Below are 18,241 nucleotides of genomic sequence, written 5' to 3'. Positions count from 1 at the left end.
TGCTTGTGTTCATTTTAAGGAAGCGAGAGACATCGATTGAACATCACTGACAGTGGGTGGTGCTGCCTAGTGATTGAAGAGCTTGTAACTAAAAGGTTGTAGGTTCAGACTCTGCAGGTGGCGATCCTTGAACTGTCACCATGGTGCCCTTGAGCAACACACCTAAACCCAGGTTGTACCTTTGGGACTGTCCTTGTACATTATAGGGATGCTGTAAGGGTCTTTAAAGAAAAGTCTCAGATAAATGACAATTAATTATAGGAGTGTATTATATTAGAAATAATAACTTATGCAAAATAATTTAGTTCATAGTGATGTTGGAGCAGTGTTAGAAATGAATGGTTATTTAATAATTAAAGGGCACCTTGGAATTTATTTTAAGGGACACTTGGGAATAGAATATAATGTATTGAAATACATCGTCTATGAAAAGCGAGGGTGGGTTTTCAGTACTCTGGACAGTGACTGTAGAAATACTCCTTCCTGTCTGTGTTTTCAGCACCCTGGACAGGGAATCTATATGTTCTTGATGTTGCTGTTAATAGGAGGACCGTCACTGGCTGTCACACTTTTTGCTCCAGTGAAAATGTCTCTTTGAAAGTCAATAGGGGTTATGCACACCAAACTTTTTTATTCTGTGAAACAGGTCATGTCGCTTCCAGTTCAGGTCTTTTGTATGTGCTTTGTTAAATATGACGCTTTTTTTACTCAAAGGAGATACCTAAAGATGATCATAACTGATGTCCATTGCATATGCAGATTTATATCTAAAAGATTTTTTTTTTTGTGTTCCTCACTAACATTCGGATATTGAAATTTAATAAAAGGGCAGCAAATAAATTCTGTTAATACTTTCTCTGACAAGCGGATGCAATGGGACCTGTTTTCCAGTTTGGTCAGGTGACGCCTGACATATACCCCTTTTCTGTATAGTCACATACCTTAAAGTGAGCATGAAATGAAAATGTACCCATTTATAAAATGCATATAATAGATCTTACTAAAAAAAACGTATAATGGCATGTCATAGCATAAATGTCATAACATAAACTTAATCTTCTCTAGTGACATATGCTGGATTTCTCCAATCATTTAGTCCGCTTATACCCCACCCCTTTCTTACAATTAACTACAGGCTGGCAGGCTAACTACAGGCTCAGATCTGCCTCCATTCAATCTGACAGACGGAACCAAGTCTCAGCCATACATTTTTCTTTTTTTTTTATCTGCTACACAGGCTAAGTTATAATACATTAGAAAAGATCTGTTGCTACTTCTGTTTCAGTTACAGTTATGAACTGAACATTTAACAAAACAACAACACTATAATATACAAAAAAGTAACAACTTATAATGAAAGTACAAAATGTGTGAGCTGACATTTACAAAAAATATCCTTGTCCTGAGCACACAGTTCAAGCCTTCGAATCAAATTTATTGTCATATATCTTCTTATATGCTTGACTCTTGTATGTCAGTGTTTTGTTGTATTTAGAGCTATTATGAAACATAATGAAATAGAATTCATAAAAAATATTTTACACCGTTTTGAACTAGGCATTTGAAATCAATATGCAAAAACATTGTGTAAATAACTGGCCATTTGACTCGAATGGTACTGAAATAAGTCTGTGTGACATGTAGCCCCCGTCTCCCCTGTGAAGTAATTTATCAGGAAATGGACTGACATTCAAATGGAGGAACATAATGTTTACAGGCTCCACCCAATGCAACACAATACATTAACAACACATTCACTGCCTTTGTGTTTGTATGACTCTAAGAGATATATGCATTTTAATTTTCAACCATTTCATATTCATTGATTTTGTCATTTGTACAGGTTCTTAAGCATAATTGCTATGGCCATTTCTGTTTGATAATGAAATTGGACCTCACATAGAGAGAAAGACCCAATCAATAAACAAAGCATTGCTCACATGCTTTACTTGAGTGGTGAATCAGTTACACCCACATTAGCACAAAATGGAGGTGTGGGCAGCAGCAGACACCTTCAGGCACACAATGCAATCTGAGATGTGACTTTAAGAGAGCTATTTTACCCCAGAGCTTTACAGTGGAACTGCAGTCTATAATTCCTATGTCTTTCCCCTCCTCTTCTGAACAAGCTCTGCAATGAGGGGAAAAAATTAACAAATTTCTAACGAAAACTAAAAAGAATTAATAGAGGGGAAAGCACACTCTTGAAAAATGTACATGTTTCATACTTATTTTCTGTTTGGGAATATGATAGACCACAATTTCCTTATAATACATCAAAACATACTATACATCAGTGTAAGGTTCTCACACTGAAGTATAACTTTTATTTATTTTTTATTGTTTTGTTTTTTTCAGGCTTAATTTGACAGTAAGCAACATTGCTTTATATAAAATGTTGTTTGTATAAATAATAACTATGAATTATTATAACAAATATAATTCATAATATATCATTTTTTCCTCATATACCACCATTCAAAATGTTGGGGTTGGTAAATTAAAAAGTCCCTTATGCTTATGCTACATTTATTTAATCAAAAATACTGTAAAACAGTAAAGTTTGAAATATTATTACAATTTAAAACAACTGTTTTTAAAATAACTTTTTTAATTTTAATGTTTACGATTTTTTTTTCTTATGAATTAGCAATTACTCCAGTCTTCAGTTTCATGATCCTTCAGAAATCATTCTAATATGCTCAAGAAACATTTCTTATTATCAATATTGAAAACAGCTGTGCTGCTGAATGTTTTTGTTGGAAACTGTGATGCATTGTTTTCAGGATTCTTTGATGAACAGAACGTTTAAAAGAACAACATTTATTTGAAATAGAAATCTTTTGTAACCATGTTTCTACTGTTACTTTTGATCAGTTAAATGCATCCTTTCTGAATGAAAGTATTCATTTCTTTTAACGTTTAAAAGAACAACATTTATTTGAAATAGAAATCTTTTGTAATCATGTTTCTACTGTTACTTTTGATCAGTTAAATGCATCCTTTCTGAATGAAAGTATTCATTTCTTTTAAAAATAAAAATCGTACAGACCCCAAACTTTTGAATGGTAGTTTACATCAAATCCAGTTACCATTTTAATGTTGTTGCAGCTTGTTATGCTGGCTGTATATGCTATGGTATACAGATTTTTTATTGTTGCTTTTCTCAGGCTAGTTTCTAGGTTTTATTACAGTAGCACTGAAAAACACAAAAATGAGCTCACACTCTGCAGTGAGATAAAACTCAATTATTCTGCATCACATCCTCCTTCCCTTGTTAGTGGATTCTCAGGGAGTTGTTTTACAGGGGTCCCTTTCCCTTGAGAAAACAGTTGTTATTCTCCAGCAGGAACCAGTTGCTCAAGTCTCTCCATACAGTGCACAGTATGTGTGACATGAATTGAAGTGAATTGCCACTTCTGGTGTTGACCCTAATTCTGAGCAATTACATGAACAAAGGGAGCTAATACCCTCCTTCACAAAGCTGTTCCATTAGTGAATGAGCAAAAGTATTCATAAACAAACATGTGAATGGTTCAGACAATCGGTGCCATTTAAAACAACAGACACCATTTACACCTATACATATGGAAAACCGCCATCAAGCTGCAAATATTTGACTATTTGTTAAAATACTGGTTATTCTGCAAAGGCTGTCTGAGTTTATGTAAATATATAAATAAAAATGAGCTAAGTGATCACAGTAAAAATTAGTTATAGATGAAATGAACTAGTAAACAAATAAATATCCAATTAAACAAATTCCTTCATAATTTAGTGCTGGGCAACAATCGCGATTAATGGCATCCAAAATAAAAGTTTTTGTTTATATAATATATGTGTGTGTGCTGTGTATATTTATTATTTATATATAACACATTTTTTTCCCTTAAATATATTCATGCATGTGTGTGTGTATTTATATATACATAATAAATATACACAGTACACACACATATTATTATGTCCACAAAAAACTTTTATTTTGGATGCCATTAATCACGATTAATCGTTGCCCAGCACTAGAAAAAAAGGAATTCTCTTTAAAAAAAATTTTTTAAATAAATGCTAATAATAGTAATTTGACTACAATTCCTAAACTACATGATGGAAGTGTGAAATCATGCTACATTTTTTATAAACTGAAAAGGATGGCCATTATCAAAGCCAGGCAAATAAATACATCCTAAAATAAATGAATAAATTGTGGCATAGTTGTGGATATGCTAGCCTATAGATTTATAATGTAGTCAAAAAAACATTGTTGAATGAAATGTAGTATCTTTGCAGCTGGTAAGAACAAACATTGCATTGTCTTCACCTAAAACGTAGGCTACTTGCTTCAGTCCAGTTTTTTACTCTGCCCTGAAAACGACAACAACCTCAAGCCAAAAAACGTTAAGTGCTCTACCTGTTCTGCGGGCATTTCTTCTTCTCTGCACTAAACACACTCTTTAGTATCTCCAAAGAAGCACAGATACCAAAACTGAGATATTATTGTGTATATTTCTGCATTAGACAGGATGAATTCACAAGGAATTATTGTCATTCCAGATTTATACCGCAAGAGGTCGCTCTTCCGCTTCCCACGTGACGCGCCTCCAAACAACCGCGAAATTGCTTGCTTTGTGTGCAAAGCTCTGCACTTCATTCAGTCAACACAAATATAGTCTCATTTTGGCCTGTCACTATATATTCAAATATATACATAACCTTCCATAAGCAGCTCAACGATGTCTTGTTTAACCAAACTGGAAGTTTCAGCGCTTGAATGATTGTGAGAAACTTTTCTCACTGGTTTATAGAGACACATCTGCACTGTGTGTGGCATCCTGGGAAATGGGGTTATAAAATAGATGACAATCCAATAATGATAGGGAGTAGGCCTAAGTACAGTAAATATTTACAGTAGTTGATTACAGTGTTAACTCGCAGGTACATTGAGAGACAATCACAGGAGAGTCACAGAGAATGTTACAAAATAAACGGTGCATGAGTAAGAGTTTTGAGAAAGTGCTTGCACTGTTCAAACGGTTTTCTTTCGGGAAGTAAATTACCTGTATTAAGTGTACCTGTGTTACATTTTCTATTAAAGAAACGGTTGTATTAAAAGGTTATCCTTATGTAGAGCAGTAGCACTCACTTGTAACACTATGATGGCTTCCCTGTAATGCAAATGGGGTTAACTGTGTGTTTCAGTCATGTATGTAAGCATTTGTGGCTTTAGCATGCTCAGGCAGGATCACGCTGTACAAAGCTCTCTTCAGAACTCTGAAGTCTTTGTCTTTCTGCCAAAAAAGAAATAGGAGAAACAGAGCTATGGAAAGAAAAGGCCCAATGCATAAAGGTTGGGAACTGACAACATAACTGCATGTATGGGCAAGATGGTGGAATGACTGCAGCTCAGGTGGGCTAAACACTCTGAAAAATGCAGTCGGGTGAGATTTTAGATTAGGGCAATGGGAGGGGCTGTCGACAGGTGCTGACTCCTAGAGAGGAAACAAAAGACAGAGCAAGACTTGTTTGTGGATTCTAAAAGGATCCAGGAAAGGAAAAGTGGGATAGTGAAGTTTTAAAAGGATTTACAGTTCTATTGGTTTTAAATCTAGTATTTAGTGTTTTTATAATACCTTTTTTTTATTCTTCATTACAAATCATATTTCCAGCATAATAGTTTTAGTAAGAAGTTTAATTGAAAAAGAAATAATATGAATAATATTTCAAAGTATCTTAGTATTTGGTTTGGCTAATAACTTAAGTTGTATGTATGAAGCTGTTCTCCAGTTTGGTTTAAGATGATCTAAAGACCATCTTGAACTTCAGTGGGGGAAAAAAGTTCACCCAGATCAATGTCACAAATTTGATTTCATTTTGAATTCATTAGTTAATCTTAAATATTTTTATTTCTCTTGAATTGCACCATTTAAAATATTTTCAAAATCCTAAAATGTTCTGTTTAGTTTTAAATCCCAGATTAGAATTCCATATCAAAATATACGGTAACATTCAAGGAAAGGATCCTTCAGAATCCTGAAAAAAAATGATACGTTTCTGTTTTCAACATTGATAATAATAAGAAATATTTCTTGTGCAGCAAATCAGCATATAAAACTGATTTCTGACAGATCATATGACACTGAAGACTGGAGTAATGGCTGCTAAAAAAAATTAGCTATGTCATCACAGGAATAAATTACATTTAGAAAGTGTTTATTTTACATTTTAATGAAATATCTTGATTTTACTGTATTTTTGATCAAATAAATGCAGACTTTTTTCAAAAACATAAAAAAATAACAATACAATTATACAAAATACATTATACAAAATTTAGTATTTTATACAAAATACATTATACAATAAAAAAAAATACCAACCCCAATCCTTTGAACAGCGTATTGACTTTTTAATAAGATTTAATTGCATTCTATATTATATAATTTTATATTATATTTTTCAAAACTTATGTATAAATTTAATATTTGTGTACAGTTGCTCTTATAGTCTATGTTTGTAAGTGTAGTCTAATAAAGAAATAGTAGTTACAAATTTTAACTTTGTAATGCCAGGAAATGTGTTTCTCAAGAACAGTGATAATATAACAAGGAAACCATTCATGTCTCTGCTCGGCTGCCCTGGCATGTTGATACTTGGAGAGGAGGGTAGATCCACATTACCACCTGATTGTTTTATTTTGAGCTGTCCGTCTCCTGAAGTAATTCAATTAGACCACATGTACAGTCCCTGTAATACACACCTCTATATCTAAATTTGAACATCTCATCCATGATTGGGTTTATATATGTGATGATCTGTTTCATTATAAATGTTTAAACTAATATAATGTACCTTTTTTATTTTGCTTATTTTATTTGCCGTTTGATTTTAGCTATCACTTTTAGCCCATGTTGGGGGTGTTATAGTGGGGTGGGGTGGGGGTGATAGACAGCAGGCAATTCACAGCTTCTCCTTTGTCTCCTCGCATTAGGCACCTGTGGTGGTAGGTCGCCTCATGCAGACAAAAGCAGAGGGATGGGGCTGGCCTTCAAACAGCCAATAAGAAGCCAGAGAGCCATGATCATGGAAAGTGCAGAGCACTTGAGCTCAGTGACAATTCAAAGCTGAGTGAGGATCGATTCTGCCGCTCACAACTCAACTTGTTTAGGAGCATTGCACTGCTTAGAAAACCCTGAAGATTAGGAATGGCGGTCACTAATTTACACTACATTACCCGCATGAGCAGTGGCTTCAAAGTGTACATCTTAGAGGGTAATTATTACGTTTTATACCTTAATACCTGTTTAAACTAAGAATGACATTATGTGTGCATGTTATCTGCATTGTTTATTTTAATACCAGTTTAAACCAAGAATTACATTATGTGTGCATTGCGTATTTTAAAACAATAATCATTATTATTAGAATTCATGCACAATGTAGCATGAATATGCACCATACAACTGGAATTTATACTGTCTAGTCTTTTTAAAATGTGTTTTTTGGTGATGTTATACATGTTTATTTATTCATGTTGCTTATTTTTATTTAAATATATACGTGTAAACAATTCAAAAATTGATCTATAAATATTTGAAAGAATTTAAAATACGAAAAGAGGCTGAGAAACCCCTTTAACTACTGGCAAAATTATGATGCTCTTATTTTGAAGGTTAGTTGAGTAGAGTTTAGATGAAGACGTGCTTGATGTGTGTTTTAGACTGCAAATGAAAGAGATAAGAAAAAGGATGTGGGTCTGTTTTTTTGTCTTTAATCTCCCCTTGAAAAATATCCCTCCCTGAGGCACTAAAAATCAGTCATCAGTCAAGGTTTAAGGTGTGGTTTACACCCAGTCCCCCATCCTCTGTCATGCAGAGTCAACCTGCCTCTGTCACAGTCCACTGCTTAGGAGATCTGTGAGTGTGTGTAAGTGAAAGAGGCTTCTGCCAACAATGCCCCCTCATCGCCCAAGCCATTTGAGCATTTAGTAAACGTTCTCCGCTTGAAGTCTGATAGCGCCTAACGCTACACTTCATTCATGCAGTGGTAAAATACCTCAGATGTTAATCACCGATCAAATCAACACGGGTCCTGACTGGTCTAATATGCTGTTGATTTGATATCCACAGCCCATGATCTTGTTTTTACTACTTTCTAAAAGTTAAGAGTCAAATCATTGGTGTAGCAGATGTTCAAGTATAAAATCTTACATTGATTGTGGTATATGACTCATTAGAGGTGACTTACTGTGAAGGTGCGTATAGTTACTGTGAAGTTACTGTAAGTCACTATCAGTTGCAAATCTCTAACCTTTTTCTAGAGTGAATCAAAAGGATGTTGTGAAATCTCTCATTTCATAACAGTCAATATTAGGGGTCAAGAGCAGTTTTTAAAGGGGTCCTATTATGCTCTTTTACAAAGTCTTGATTTTGTTTCGGGGGTGTACTAGAACAGGCTCTCATACTAGGTTGTTCGAAAAACACATTATTTTTCACATATTTTACATTATTACAGCACCTCTCTCCCCAGTCTGACATGAACGGCTCGAATAGTTCCTGTATCAAATGAAAGCCCGCCTTCTGAAATACGAAATGTGCTGTGATATGCTCAAACAGCAACATTACAGACTAACTAAAGTTGAAAAAGTGAAAAAGCATAATAGCACCCCTTTAAGGCAATGTTAATGTTTCACACAATGCAATGGACATGTAAACTAATTCTGGTTCAAAACCTTGTAAATTAAAAATGTGTCAAATGTAAAAAAAAAAAAAAAAAAGAGAACGCCCGGAAGTGCGTTGGAAATGGCTCTTTCATCTGACAAATCAACATGGGTCCTACGCAGCGGAAATCCTGGCATGGAGAACACATGAAAGAAAATTACACTTAATGTCTGAGCCATCCCATCAGACTTCTGAGAGAGAAATAAGGAACTCCTTTACTTCCCTGATCTCTGACCGACTTCATACTTGTCATTCCAAAGAACTGGAGTAAGAAATCGATGGTTCCCTTTTCTAGTTTAAATGACTGGGCAGTTCCAGTACACACAGTGCAGAAAGCACAATGCAACAGAATGACGCCACAGAATAGGAAAACAACCTCACATAATGGACATACATCTGAGAGTTGCAGGAGGCTGTGAGTGCATCCATGAGGTGATCTAGGTTTGTAAATTAAAAATTTGTAAAATTAAAAAAAAAAAAAAAAAAGAGAGGGATATTTTTAATATTTATTTAATTACAATTTTTTTAACTAACATTTGTCTGGAGTATTCAGGATTGTACATATAGGCCTGCATGTATATATATATTTTTTTTTATTTAAATATATATATTATGGGTGGAAGGCTTTTTATTATATTTCTGTAATTATGTTACATTCTGTGTCTTTTTTATTGTTCACTGTTCATCATTTTACAAAAAAGTTCAAATCCAGCATAACTGATCATTTTGAGGCTATAAATTAGCTATTAATGAGCTTTAAAACCATTATCAGTTGTAGCATGGAGCAGATTATGAACTGTGAGACTTTGAGACTGTTGCATGACACTGTTTGTGATATTAGCATGTGAATGGTGATGTGTATTTCAGTTTGGATTAGTCTGTTACTATCGTTATGTTGGGTAAACATGCTGTGAGCCACATGCCTTAACCCACAAAGCCTGTTTTGCCCCTCAAAGCAGTATGAACAACAAGTGATATCCTCATTTGTTCACTGATGTCGTTTTTTTGGCTCGTATGTTTTCCAAATTTGAATGACATTTACCGTTAGCGGTGAATCAGCTGGGTAGTTCTACAGTAATACTCACAGAGCCAGTTGATCTTGCTCTGCCTCTTAACAGAGTTTACATTTAACGGTGGCCCAACAACGTTTTTTCCCACAATTAAGATACATGCGCGGTGATGCAGATCCAAGGATTAAGAGTTAGTTGTTTACTTGTTTGCCACACCTTTTCACAAGTAAGGGAATCGGTGACTGGCAATGACCGTGTGAGCACCCCGCAGCGATGTCATTTATCATATCTGAAGTCACACGGGCATGTGCTCATCTTTTCATAGGACAGCCCAATCTGAGGAGTGAAGACAGATTTCGCCACATGACCAGCGACAGGGTGCGGATGCGCCCTGCACATCCCATGAAGCGCAAGCACAGTTCAGAGAGAGGACGGACACTTGAAGAGAGGTAATGGACCGTGTACCATCCGACATGGGACCAATACCCAGTAGAATAATACGGACCGAGGAGAATTTAGTTTGCTCATTTTTTTTTTTTTTTACTTTCTGTTTCAGAAGAGAGAGGGCCCTCAGCAAGAGCCTGGCCAACAGTGCCCGCAGATCATCTGGGTTCAGTATTCCTGAAAGCCCCACATCCACATGGAGCCCAACGGCCAGCCCCACTCACCTGATCCCTAGCCCAGTGTACTCCACCCCAGTCATGGACGAGCCTCTGGCCCTAATCAAGAAACCGCGCCCAGAACCAGAGAAAACAGAGAGCCAAAACAAAACCACAACAGTCAGACAAATACAGGTGATTACTACTACTGTTAAATCAACTGAGCTTATGGCATCCTTTAAATTAAAATGCAATGTTCATTAACAATATTTAGTAGCAGTAGTAGTAGTTGTTGTTGTTTTGTGTAATTAAACCATTTAAATAAAAATTAAGTAACATGAATGACTGAAAAGCACACACTCTAAAAAATGCTGGGTGAAATATGGACAAACCCAGCGATTGGGTTGTTTTCAACCAACAATGTTTAACCCAACCTTCTGGGCAGTAACCCAACCGCTGGGTCAAAACAACCCAATCGCTGGGCTTGTCCATATTTTACCCAGCAGGAATCATGTAAAAAATTATATAAATGTAATATCTGATTTTTAGATGTTTTTAAATAACATCATAATTATTTAATTATATGATAACTAAATGTATAAATCAATATCTTAATAAGCATTAATAAGTATTATATGTGAAATAATATAATAAAATACAATTTTATTATACTTATTAATAAACACAACTAATTAAAAATATTAATAAGATTTGTTAATTTATTAACATATACAAATAACCATATATAATATTAAATATTAACTACAATATTAAAAAAAAAAAGTAAATATTGCATATATTTTACTATTATTTACATATATGTGTAAATACTGCATATCAATTTTTTAAAATAAGAATCAAAATTTTTTGTGTAATAAAATTGTACTATTTAAATATACTTAATAAACATAATTGATTAAAATAATAGAAATACAAATTGTTAATATTCATTAAATGTATATAAATAATAAGCAACTATTATATATAATAAATAAATATTATATGTAAAAAATTATATTATATGCAGTATCATAATATGGCATCAACATGTTAGAAATAATATTGTACCAACTGAATCCAACTATTAATTAACATGATTGATTAAAAATAATAGTAGTAAAACCTTTAATATTCACTAAAATATATATAATTGACAAAATATTATATATAATAAATATAATATGGTTTCAAAATATTTAAAATTTTATATATGAGATAGAAATATGTGTAGATCTTCTATACATTATCCATGGAATAATATTGTACCAAAGTCTGTGAATATTTCCAGACATTAGCCAAACAGTGTTAAAAGCTGGATGATAATCCATAATTAAAAGACCAATTTGTGGCTGTTCCATCCTCAGCAATACGTGCTGACTGAACACGTTCGGTGTATTATACCATCCTCTTCTTATAGTCTATCCTGAGGCCACTGCAGTCTGTTCATCCTCACTCACTATCTATGAGACACAACAGAATGCAGAAAGGCACTTTTGTGTTCCTGAGAGAGTGGCTCTTTAGAGTGCGGACAGGCCTCTGCCTGTCTCAGATATGCAATCCAGCCGGATTCAGGGAGAAAATCTGAGCAATGGGTGGAGGAATGCTGTCAACAAGTCTCAACACACCAGTGCTGTTGTTGACCTGCTAGTGGCATCAGGGCTGAGGGAGAAATAGTCTAGAACCACCAACCACAAACATAACTGTCCGTCTTGTCCATTTAGTTTCCCATTTTCCATCAGTTTTATTCATTAGCCATTCCAAAACTGCGTTATAGATGGATGGATGGGGGGAAAAAAATTATTGCGACAAAGATTTGCTGACCTTTGTTGTCTTTTTCAGATACGGCCTTCTGTCATCACCTGTGTTTCCTCTGCATCAAGGTCAATAAAAAAAGACTGCTGCAATCACTCCACTAGTAAGTAAAAAGCCGCAAAAGCACTTGGCGCTCCTCCTTTAACATGTCCGTGCAGATCTTTTCATCAGAACGAATAGTTTTTGAACATCATCATCTGATTCTGTCTCTCTACAGCTGTTACCCAGCACAGTTATGACCACGTTGAAGAGCATTTCCAGAGGAGCCTCGGGATGAACTACCACAGAGCCGCCTCCATCAGCGTGTCTGTAGATGACCACTTTGCCAAAGCGCTGGGTGATAAATGGCTCCAGCTCAAAGCTTCATCCTCCTCCTGCCATTCATCCTCTTCCTCGTCTTCTTCATCTCCACCCAGCAGTCCGACCTTCATCCACTCGCCCGGCTACAGCCAGAGTCCCAAAAGAGCTCGCAAAGATTCAGTCAGTCCTACCACGACCACACCAAACCTATGGTCTGATAAATGAAGAAGAGAGCAGAATTAAATGTAGATATGACCAAATGGACTCAAGATGCATGTGTAGGCCCATGCGTTTCTGCTGTAAAAAGCCAAAGGGAGATTGTGCGATCAATTGATGTGTTGTAAAAGTTGTCATGAGCAGATGAGGAATTGTTAAACGGGAGATTTTCGAAGTCTGACCTTTTTCGGATCATTTCATGGTAGCTAAGCATTGTTGGAGGTGGCTTTTGTCATTGGTTTCGTGGGTGCCACTGGTTTTTATGTGTTGACTGTGATTGCACTGATTATTACTAGTAACATTTCATCGTCTGTTGTAAGCTTTCTTCTGATAATACGTGCATATTTATATTAGGCAGTGTACCAGGATCTTGTAACCTAAAAGGAGCACTGAGCAAAACAGACCAAAAATTGCTAGGTCGGAAAGTTTCATGTTTTAATTGAAAACAAATGCTTGAAAAAAGAGGTGGGTAACTGTTTGGCAACTCTGTATGGGATACTGCTGTTCATTTCAATCCCTGTGTAAATTTCAAGCTTTTATACTATTGTACATATTTGTAATAAACACATTTTTTAAATGAATAAGTTTTATTTTTTTAAACAAACACTTGTAAAAATGGATAAAAACAAAAATTGTTGTGAACAAATAATCCGGATACATGTTCAAACGTTGGAAGTTTGAACATGAATTTTTTTACAAAAATATTTTGAATAAATATTGATAATAAGAAATATTTCTTGAGCACCAAATCAGTATATTAGAATGATTTCTGAAGGATTATGTGGCACTGAAGACTGGAGTAAAGGCTGCTGAAAATTCAGCTTTGTGTCACAAGAATAAATTTCTTTTTCAAAATATTTTTTATTATAATAATTCACAGTATTACAGTTTTTACTGTATTTTTGATCAAATAAATGCAGTCTTCTTTCAAAAACATTAACAGTAGCGTACATTTTAACAGTAAGCTACTCCAACGTACGTTATATATTTGTCTTTCTAATCTCTCATCAAACTTGTAGTAATAACTTGCTCTGCCACTTTTAATAATCAAATGAATTCATGATGGTTAAACTGCTGTTTCATTACCCCACAGAAAATAATTTGAACTCTTCAACAAACAAAAAAATACACAGTTATGCTCTTCCAATTGAAGTCTGTCAGCAAGCGAACAATGCTATGGGTCAACCTATTTTTTTAAGTAATCAGCATTATTTTCTTTAAGCACAGAGCTAGCAGGCTAATGAAGTAGATTGACATTCAGTCATCAATAAGTCTTTACCAGGTCTATTTTCAGAACAGTGCTGACATTAGATTTGTTTCACTCTGTCAAATGGCTAAATGGCCTTAGACTTGTAAGGGTCATACAGTAGTTTATTTTTTTCTTCATCAGAAATCAATAGATGAGATGTTGTATGTTTATGTAAATTATCGTTATGGGAGGGAAAAATTAGTCAGAACACCCGTGTCACTTTTTCAGAGGCCAGATTCAAGCACTTATATGTAAGCTTACCTTGCCAGCAGCTAAATCGCAAATAGATTTGACCTTCTTAGATTGTTTATGATAAATAGGAAACAGTTGGAAAACAACTTCCATGCCTGCTCAAAAAATTATCAACTGCCAGTTAGATCAGATGCAAAACTTGTCAATCACAAGATCAGGTTCAAGAAGCTGAGAAACAGGTTTGAATGAAGATTTGCTGGCACAAAAGCACAGTAAAAGCCATTGAACGGAGTTCAAAGAAGTCTTGATGTTGCCAAAAGCCCTGCCTTCTATACTCTGTTGCAGGCTTGACTGGCCTCATACAGGGGAGAGTCTAGTGTTTCTCAGAGAACAAAATGACTCATGCTCAGTGGCTTAGATCTCAAGGTGTTGCAGTAACATGATGTCCTTGTGGAATGTGGACACCTCAAGGCAGCTTTAAGTCACAAGAAAGGTTAGTATAGATGACATCATAGAGCAGATCCATACAAAATATAACCAGCAAGATTAACAATACTATTAACATTATGTTAGTTTGTTTTTATTGCATTTGCATACTTTTATGCCACCTGTGTGCACATAATAGTTGTTACATTTAGAATATGTGTAAAAAATTACAATAAGGTCCCATTAACATGCATGTACCTAACTGTACCTAACAAGGAGCATTATAGCATTTATTAAACATTAGTTATTAACTGTTCATTGTTAAATCATATTAACGCATACAACTTTTTATTTAAAAAATGTGTTAGTAAATGTTAAATTATATATTTACTATGTTTATGTTTATGCTTCCTTTTAGCATCCATGTTGTCTCAGGTGTCTCTCCTACAATCCATCACGAGAAATAAAAATAGAAACCTGAAAAACCTGACAGGGAGACAACTGTTGACAGACAGTATAAGATGAAACTGAACATTATTAAAATTAATACAGATATTTCAGAAGAATTTGGTCTTTGATAGGTTGATGAAAACTGTTTGAGTTCATATTGAAATCTTTGATTTTTGATTGCAGACTTCTGAGAACAATGTGAGATATTGTTGACATGTCTGCTAAAACTCTAGAGGAGACACATGTCAGATTACTGGAGTATTTTTCTATGGACAAAATGCTCCATTTAATCTCATTGCCGTATTTGGAGGAACATTCGCCTTTCCTATTGGATATTTAATATATGAAGTGTGCCACGAGTCATGGTATAAATTAGCTTTTGAATGAGAATTAATCCTCTGTTTTGTGCCCCATGATGAACCATTCCCTCTTATTGTGCATAACTCATCAACTCCAATAGAAGCTATAGCTTCTACACTTATTGTATAATTAAGAGATGAATATTTGTCACTGTAGGTAGCATCATCATGTCCTTTCTGCAACTGAAGGTCTAAACATGCATTTATGCTGTCATTTTTGCTCTGTTATCGTGCATGTCAGCTCTGCTGTAATTGAGCCCCATCCCTTAGGCTACACATTCTGTAGCTTGTGGTGGGGAGTTCTTATAATTCTTCAAGGCAAAGGGAGGAGGGTGGGGGTCTGCGTGGGCTGCTCTGAATTCTGAATATCATCCTTCAACAATAATCATGGTTTGAATCAGCATTTAAAATGGATCAGAAGTTTTCATGAGGTTTTCAGAGTAGAAGCAGGTTTTTAAAAGGCCGCACCCTCCTATCCATGTCAAAGCATGTGTTGAAACAGATCCCTTCTGACATCAGTCATTGCCTTACATTTTATATTCATTTCAGGACTAGGGTGGTACCCTAAAGAATTGTACTAAAATAGCAAAAAACTAACTCACATTTTCCAGTGCAATGTGAAAAATAATTGTACCCAAAGGTTAGTTCCAGTCATGGAATCTGATGGACCTTTTTCACATTTCTGAGGTTCCAGTTTGCTCCAATTGCAAAAGAAAAAAGAAATTTTCCAAAAGAGAAAAAATAGAGAGAATATGCATGTCAAATGTTGAATCTATCCCAGCCATTGTATTATAAACACTCTCACAACAGGGTTTAATGACAAGTTAATATTAAAAGTAAAAGTAATAAAGTATAGTGTTGAAAATGTACATTAATTAAACACACACACACACTTTGCTAAATTTACAATTTTAATAAATATGCTATTTCAATTTTTTATTATACTTATTATTATACTTGCATTTTGGATTAAATGTCACATTCATAAACGTCATAAATGCAAGTTTACTAATAAAACATGGTGTGTGGACTAAAGTAACATTGACAGTTTTAGAGATTATTTGAATAAAAATATTTTTAAAGTTTGTTAGCTCTACAAAATATTTGATCTTTTTAAAGTCTTTTCCAAGAACTTGCATGAATTTATTTATTATTTGTTTGTTTATTTATTTATTTATTTATTTACTTACTTACTTACTTACTTCTGTGGATTAGTATTGGTATTTTTCAATGAATCTTTTTGCAGGTTACTTGGATACATCAGCCGCTGTAGTTCGAAATTTGCACCCTGCCAGATTATGCACCCCCTAGTATTGGTAGGTTTAGGAGTAGATGTGAAGGAGGGGTTAGGATTAGGGGTGGGGTTGGGATTAGTCAATCAGGTAGCGACTTCAACTATAGGGGGTGCATAATCTGGCAGGGGTGCAGAATTCGGCACAACACCGGCTACAAGTGACTCTCTTTATGACCGAGTCATTGAATCATTCATTCAAGCACACTGATTCACTCAGGCAGGGCCGTTTCTAGGCATAGGCGAGCTAGGCGGTCGCCTAGGGCGCAACCAGCTGAAGGGGCGCCAATGAGCGCACGTACTGGCACTTTTAGCTATGGAAAGCCATATGGGTCATAATTCGTGTGCTTTTCACCGCCGTATCAATATTAAAACGCCGTTTTCATAACGCCGCCAGGCGTTAAATAAGCGCCGTTAGGCGATAAGTTAACGGCAGACGCCACACGCCGACCGACGTTAAGTTAACGCCACACGCCACTTAAGATGCAGATTTATTTGCTCATCTACATGGACACACCTCTCATGGCTACAAGGACTCTAGGGGAAGTTAACGCGTTAACGAGTAGCAAATGATTAAGTAGCTGCATTGGTTACATAGGCAATAGGGATTTCGCCTAGGGCGTCAAATTGGCTAGAAACGGCCCTGCACTCAGGAACACCAGTAGATGTGTTTTGTTGCTCGGAGACGCTCAACAATTCTGTTGTGGCATCGATTGAAACAGTATTAGATGGCGGATTGTAAGTATTGTGTCTAAAATTTAAGTTACACAATATTAATTTCTTGTTTATTGAACTGCTGTATAAAACAATATCACACTCGCACGCGATCTATCCAGTTACATACAGACTCTACAATTAGGCTACACTTTTGCTCGTGTGATATGGATATTCTTATTTCAATTGTATAGACACTTATATTTAATCAGGGCTGCCCACTCTCACGCATTCAGCGTGAGACTCACGCAATTGACACTATTCTCACGCTCTCACGCCACACATGCATTTTCTCAGGCAGAAAAATGTCCCTGCCAAATTCAATATTTATTTATGATTAAAAAAATTAAAAAACCTCCAGACAGCGCTCGTCAATGTCAGAATGATTTAGATGGCCAATCAAATCAAAGAAGGGCGGGGCTTTACTGTTCCAGCGCGACACCACGGCATTTTTTAACAGTGAAAGAGTGTGAGGTAAGTAGGAAAACATTTATTATTTGACAGCTGTTTTACAACAGAAATGTTAAATAACCAACAGTAATATTCTGTGATGCAAACTACTCGACGACCGTTTTGATAATTTACGTGATTCACGTAATTCGTAACCGAATGTGGCAAGGAACATTTTGTTGTTTTGCTTTTACAACATTTGCACAAATTAACTCCTAATTGTATGTGTATTTTAAAATAAAATATTATTTGTGAATATTTAAACGGATTACGAAAAATGATTTCCATTTTTCTCATCTTTTTTTAAGATGTTAAGCCTTGTCACACGCTATGCGTGTCCGTCGTTTAGGTTAGTAACTAATATGCTGTATGCCCTATGTAGAAATAAGTTAGCATTATCAAAGTTATTTGTTTTGCAGTATTGCAGTAATTATACATATGTTGTCAGTAAACCTG

At 35.2% G+C, this 18,241-nt stretch overlaps 1 protein-coding gene across 1 annotated transcript; it reads left to right on the top strand.

Annotated features, from left to right (window-relative positions):
* The first annotated feature begins 7,099 nt into the window (after nucleotides 1–7,099).
* LOC107724882 (transcription cofactor vestigial-like protein 4) lies at nucleotides 7,100–13,031 on the top strand. Its single transcript, XM_016533965.1, has 5 exons — nucleotides 7,100–7,269; nucleotides 10,053–10,176; nucleotides 10,284–10,521; nucleotides 12,166–12,241; nucleotides 12,356–13,031. Exons 1-5 carry the CDS (start codon nucleotides 7,203–7,205, stop codon nucleotides 12,661–12,663), a joined length of 813 nt encoding a protein of 270 aa, XP_016389451.1. The 5' UTR covers nucleotides 7,100–7,202; the 3' UTR covers nucleotides 12,664–13,031.
* The last annotated feature ends 5,210 nt before the right edge of the window (nucleotides 13,032–18,241 follow it).

The sequence above is a fragment of the Sinocyclocheilus rhinocerous genome, unplaced genomic scaffold (assembly GCF_001515625.1).
Source record: "Sinocyclocheilus rhinocerous isolate Xijiao unplaced genomic scaffold, SAMN03320098_v1.1 scaffold515, whole genome shotgun sequence".
NCBI classification, from domain to species: domain Eukaryota; kingdom Metazoa; phylum Chordata; class Actinopteri; order Cypriniformes; family Cyprinidae; genus Sinocyclocheilus; species Sinocyclocheilus rhinocerous.
Note: the sequence above shows the minus strand (reverse complement) of the source record. Positions and strands in the feature narration are given on the sequence as shown.

What these genes read in the sequence shown, in the direction of transcription:
- LOC107724882 (XM_016533965.1), top strand. Translation starts at nt 7,203, where the DNA reads ATGGCGGTCACTAATTTACACTACATTACCCGCATGAGCAGTGGCTTC. An exon ending in GGACGGACACTTGAAGAGAG is followed by an intron (nt 10,177 to 10,283) that starts GTAATGGACCGT and finishes TTTCTGTTTCAG; the next exon opens with AAGAGAGAGGGCCCTCAGCA. An exon ending in CTGCTGCAATCACTCCACTA is followed by an intron (nt 12,242 to 12,355) that starts GTAAGTAAAAAG and finishes GTCTCTCTACAG; the next exon opens with CTGTTACCCAGCACAGTTAT.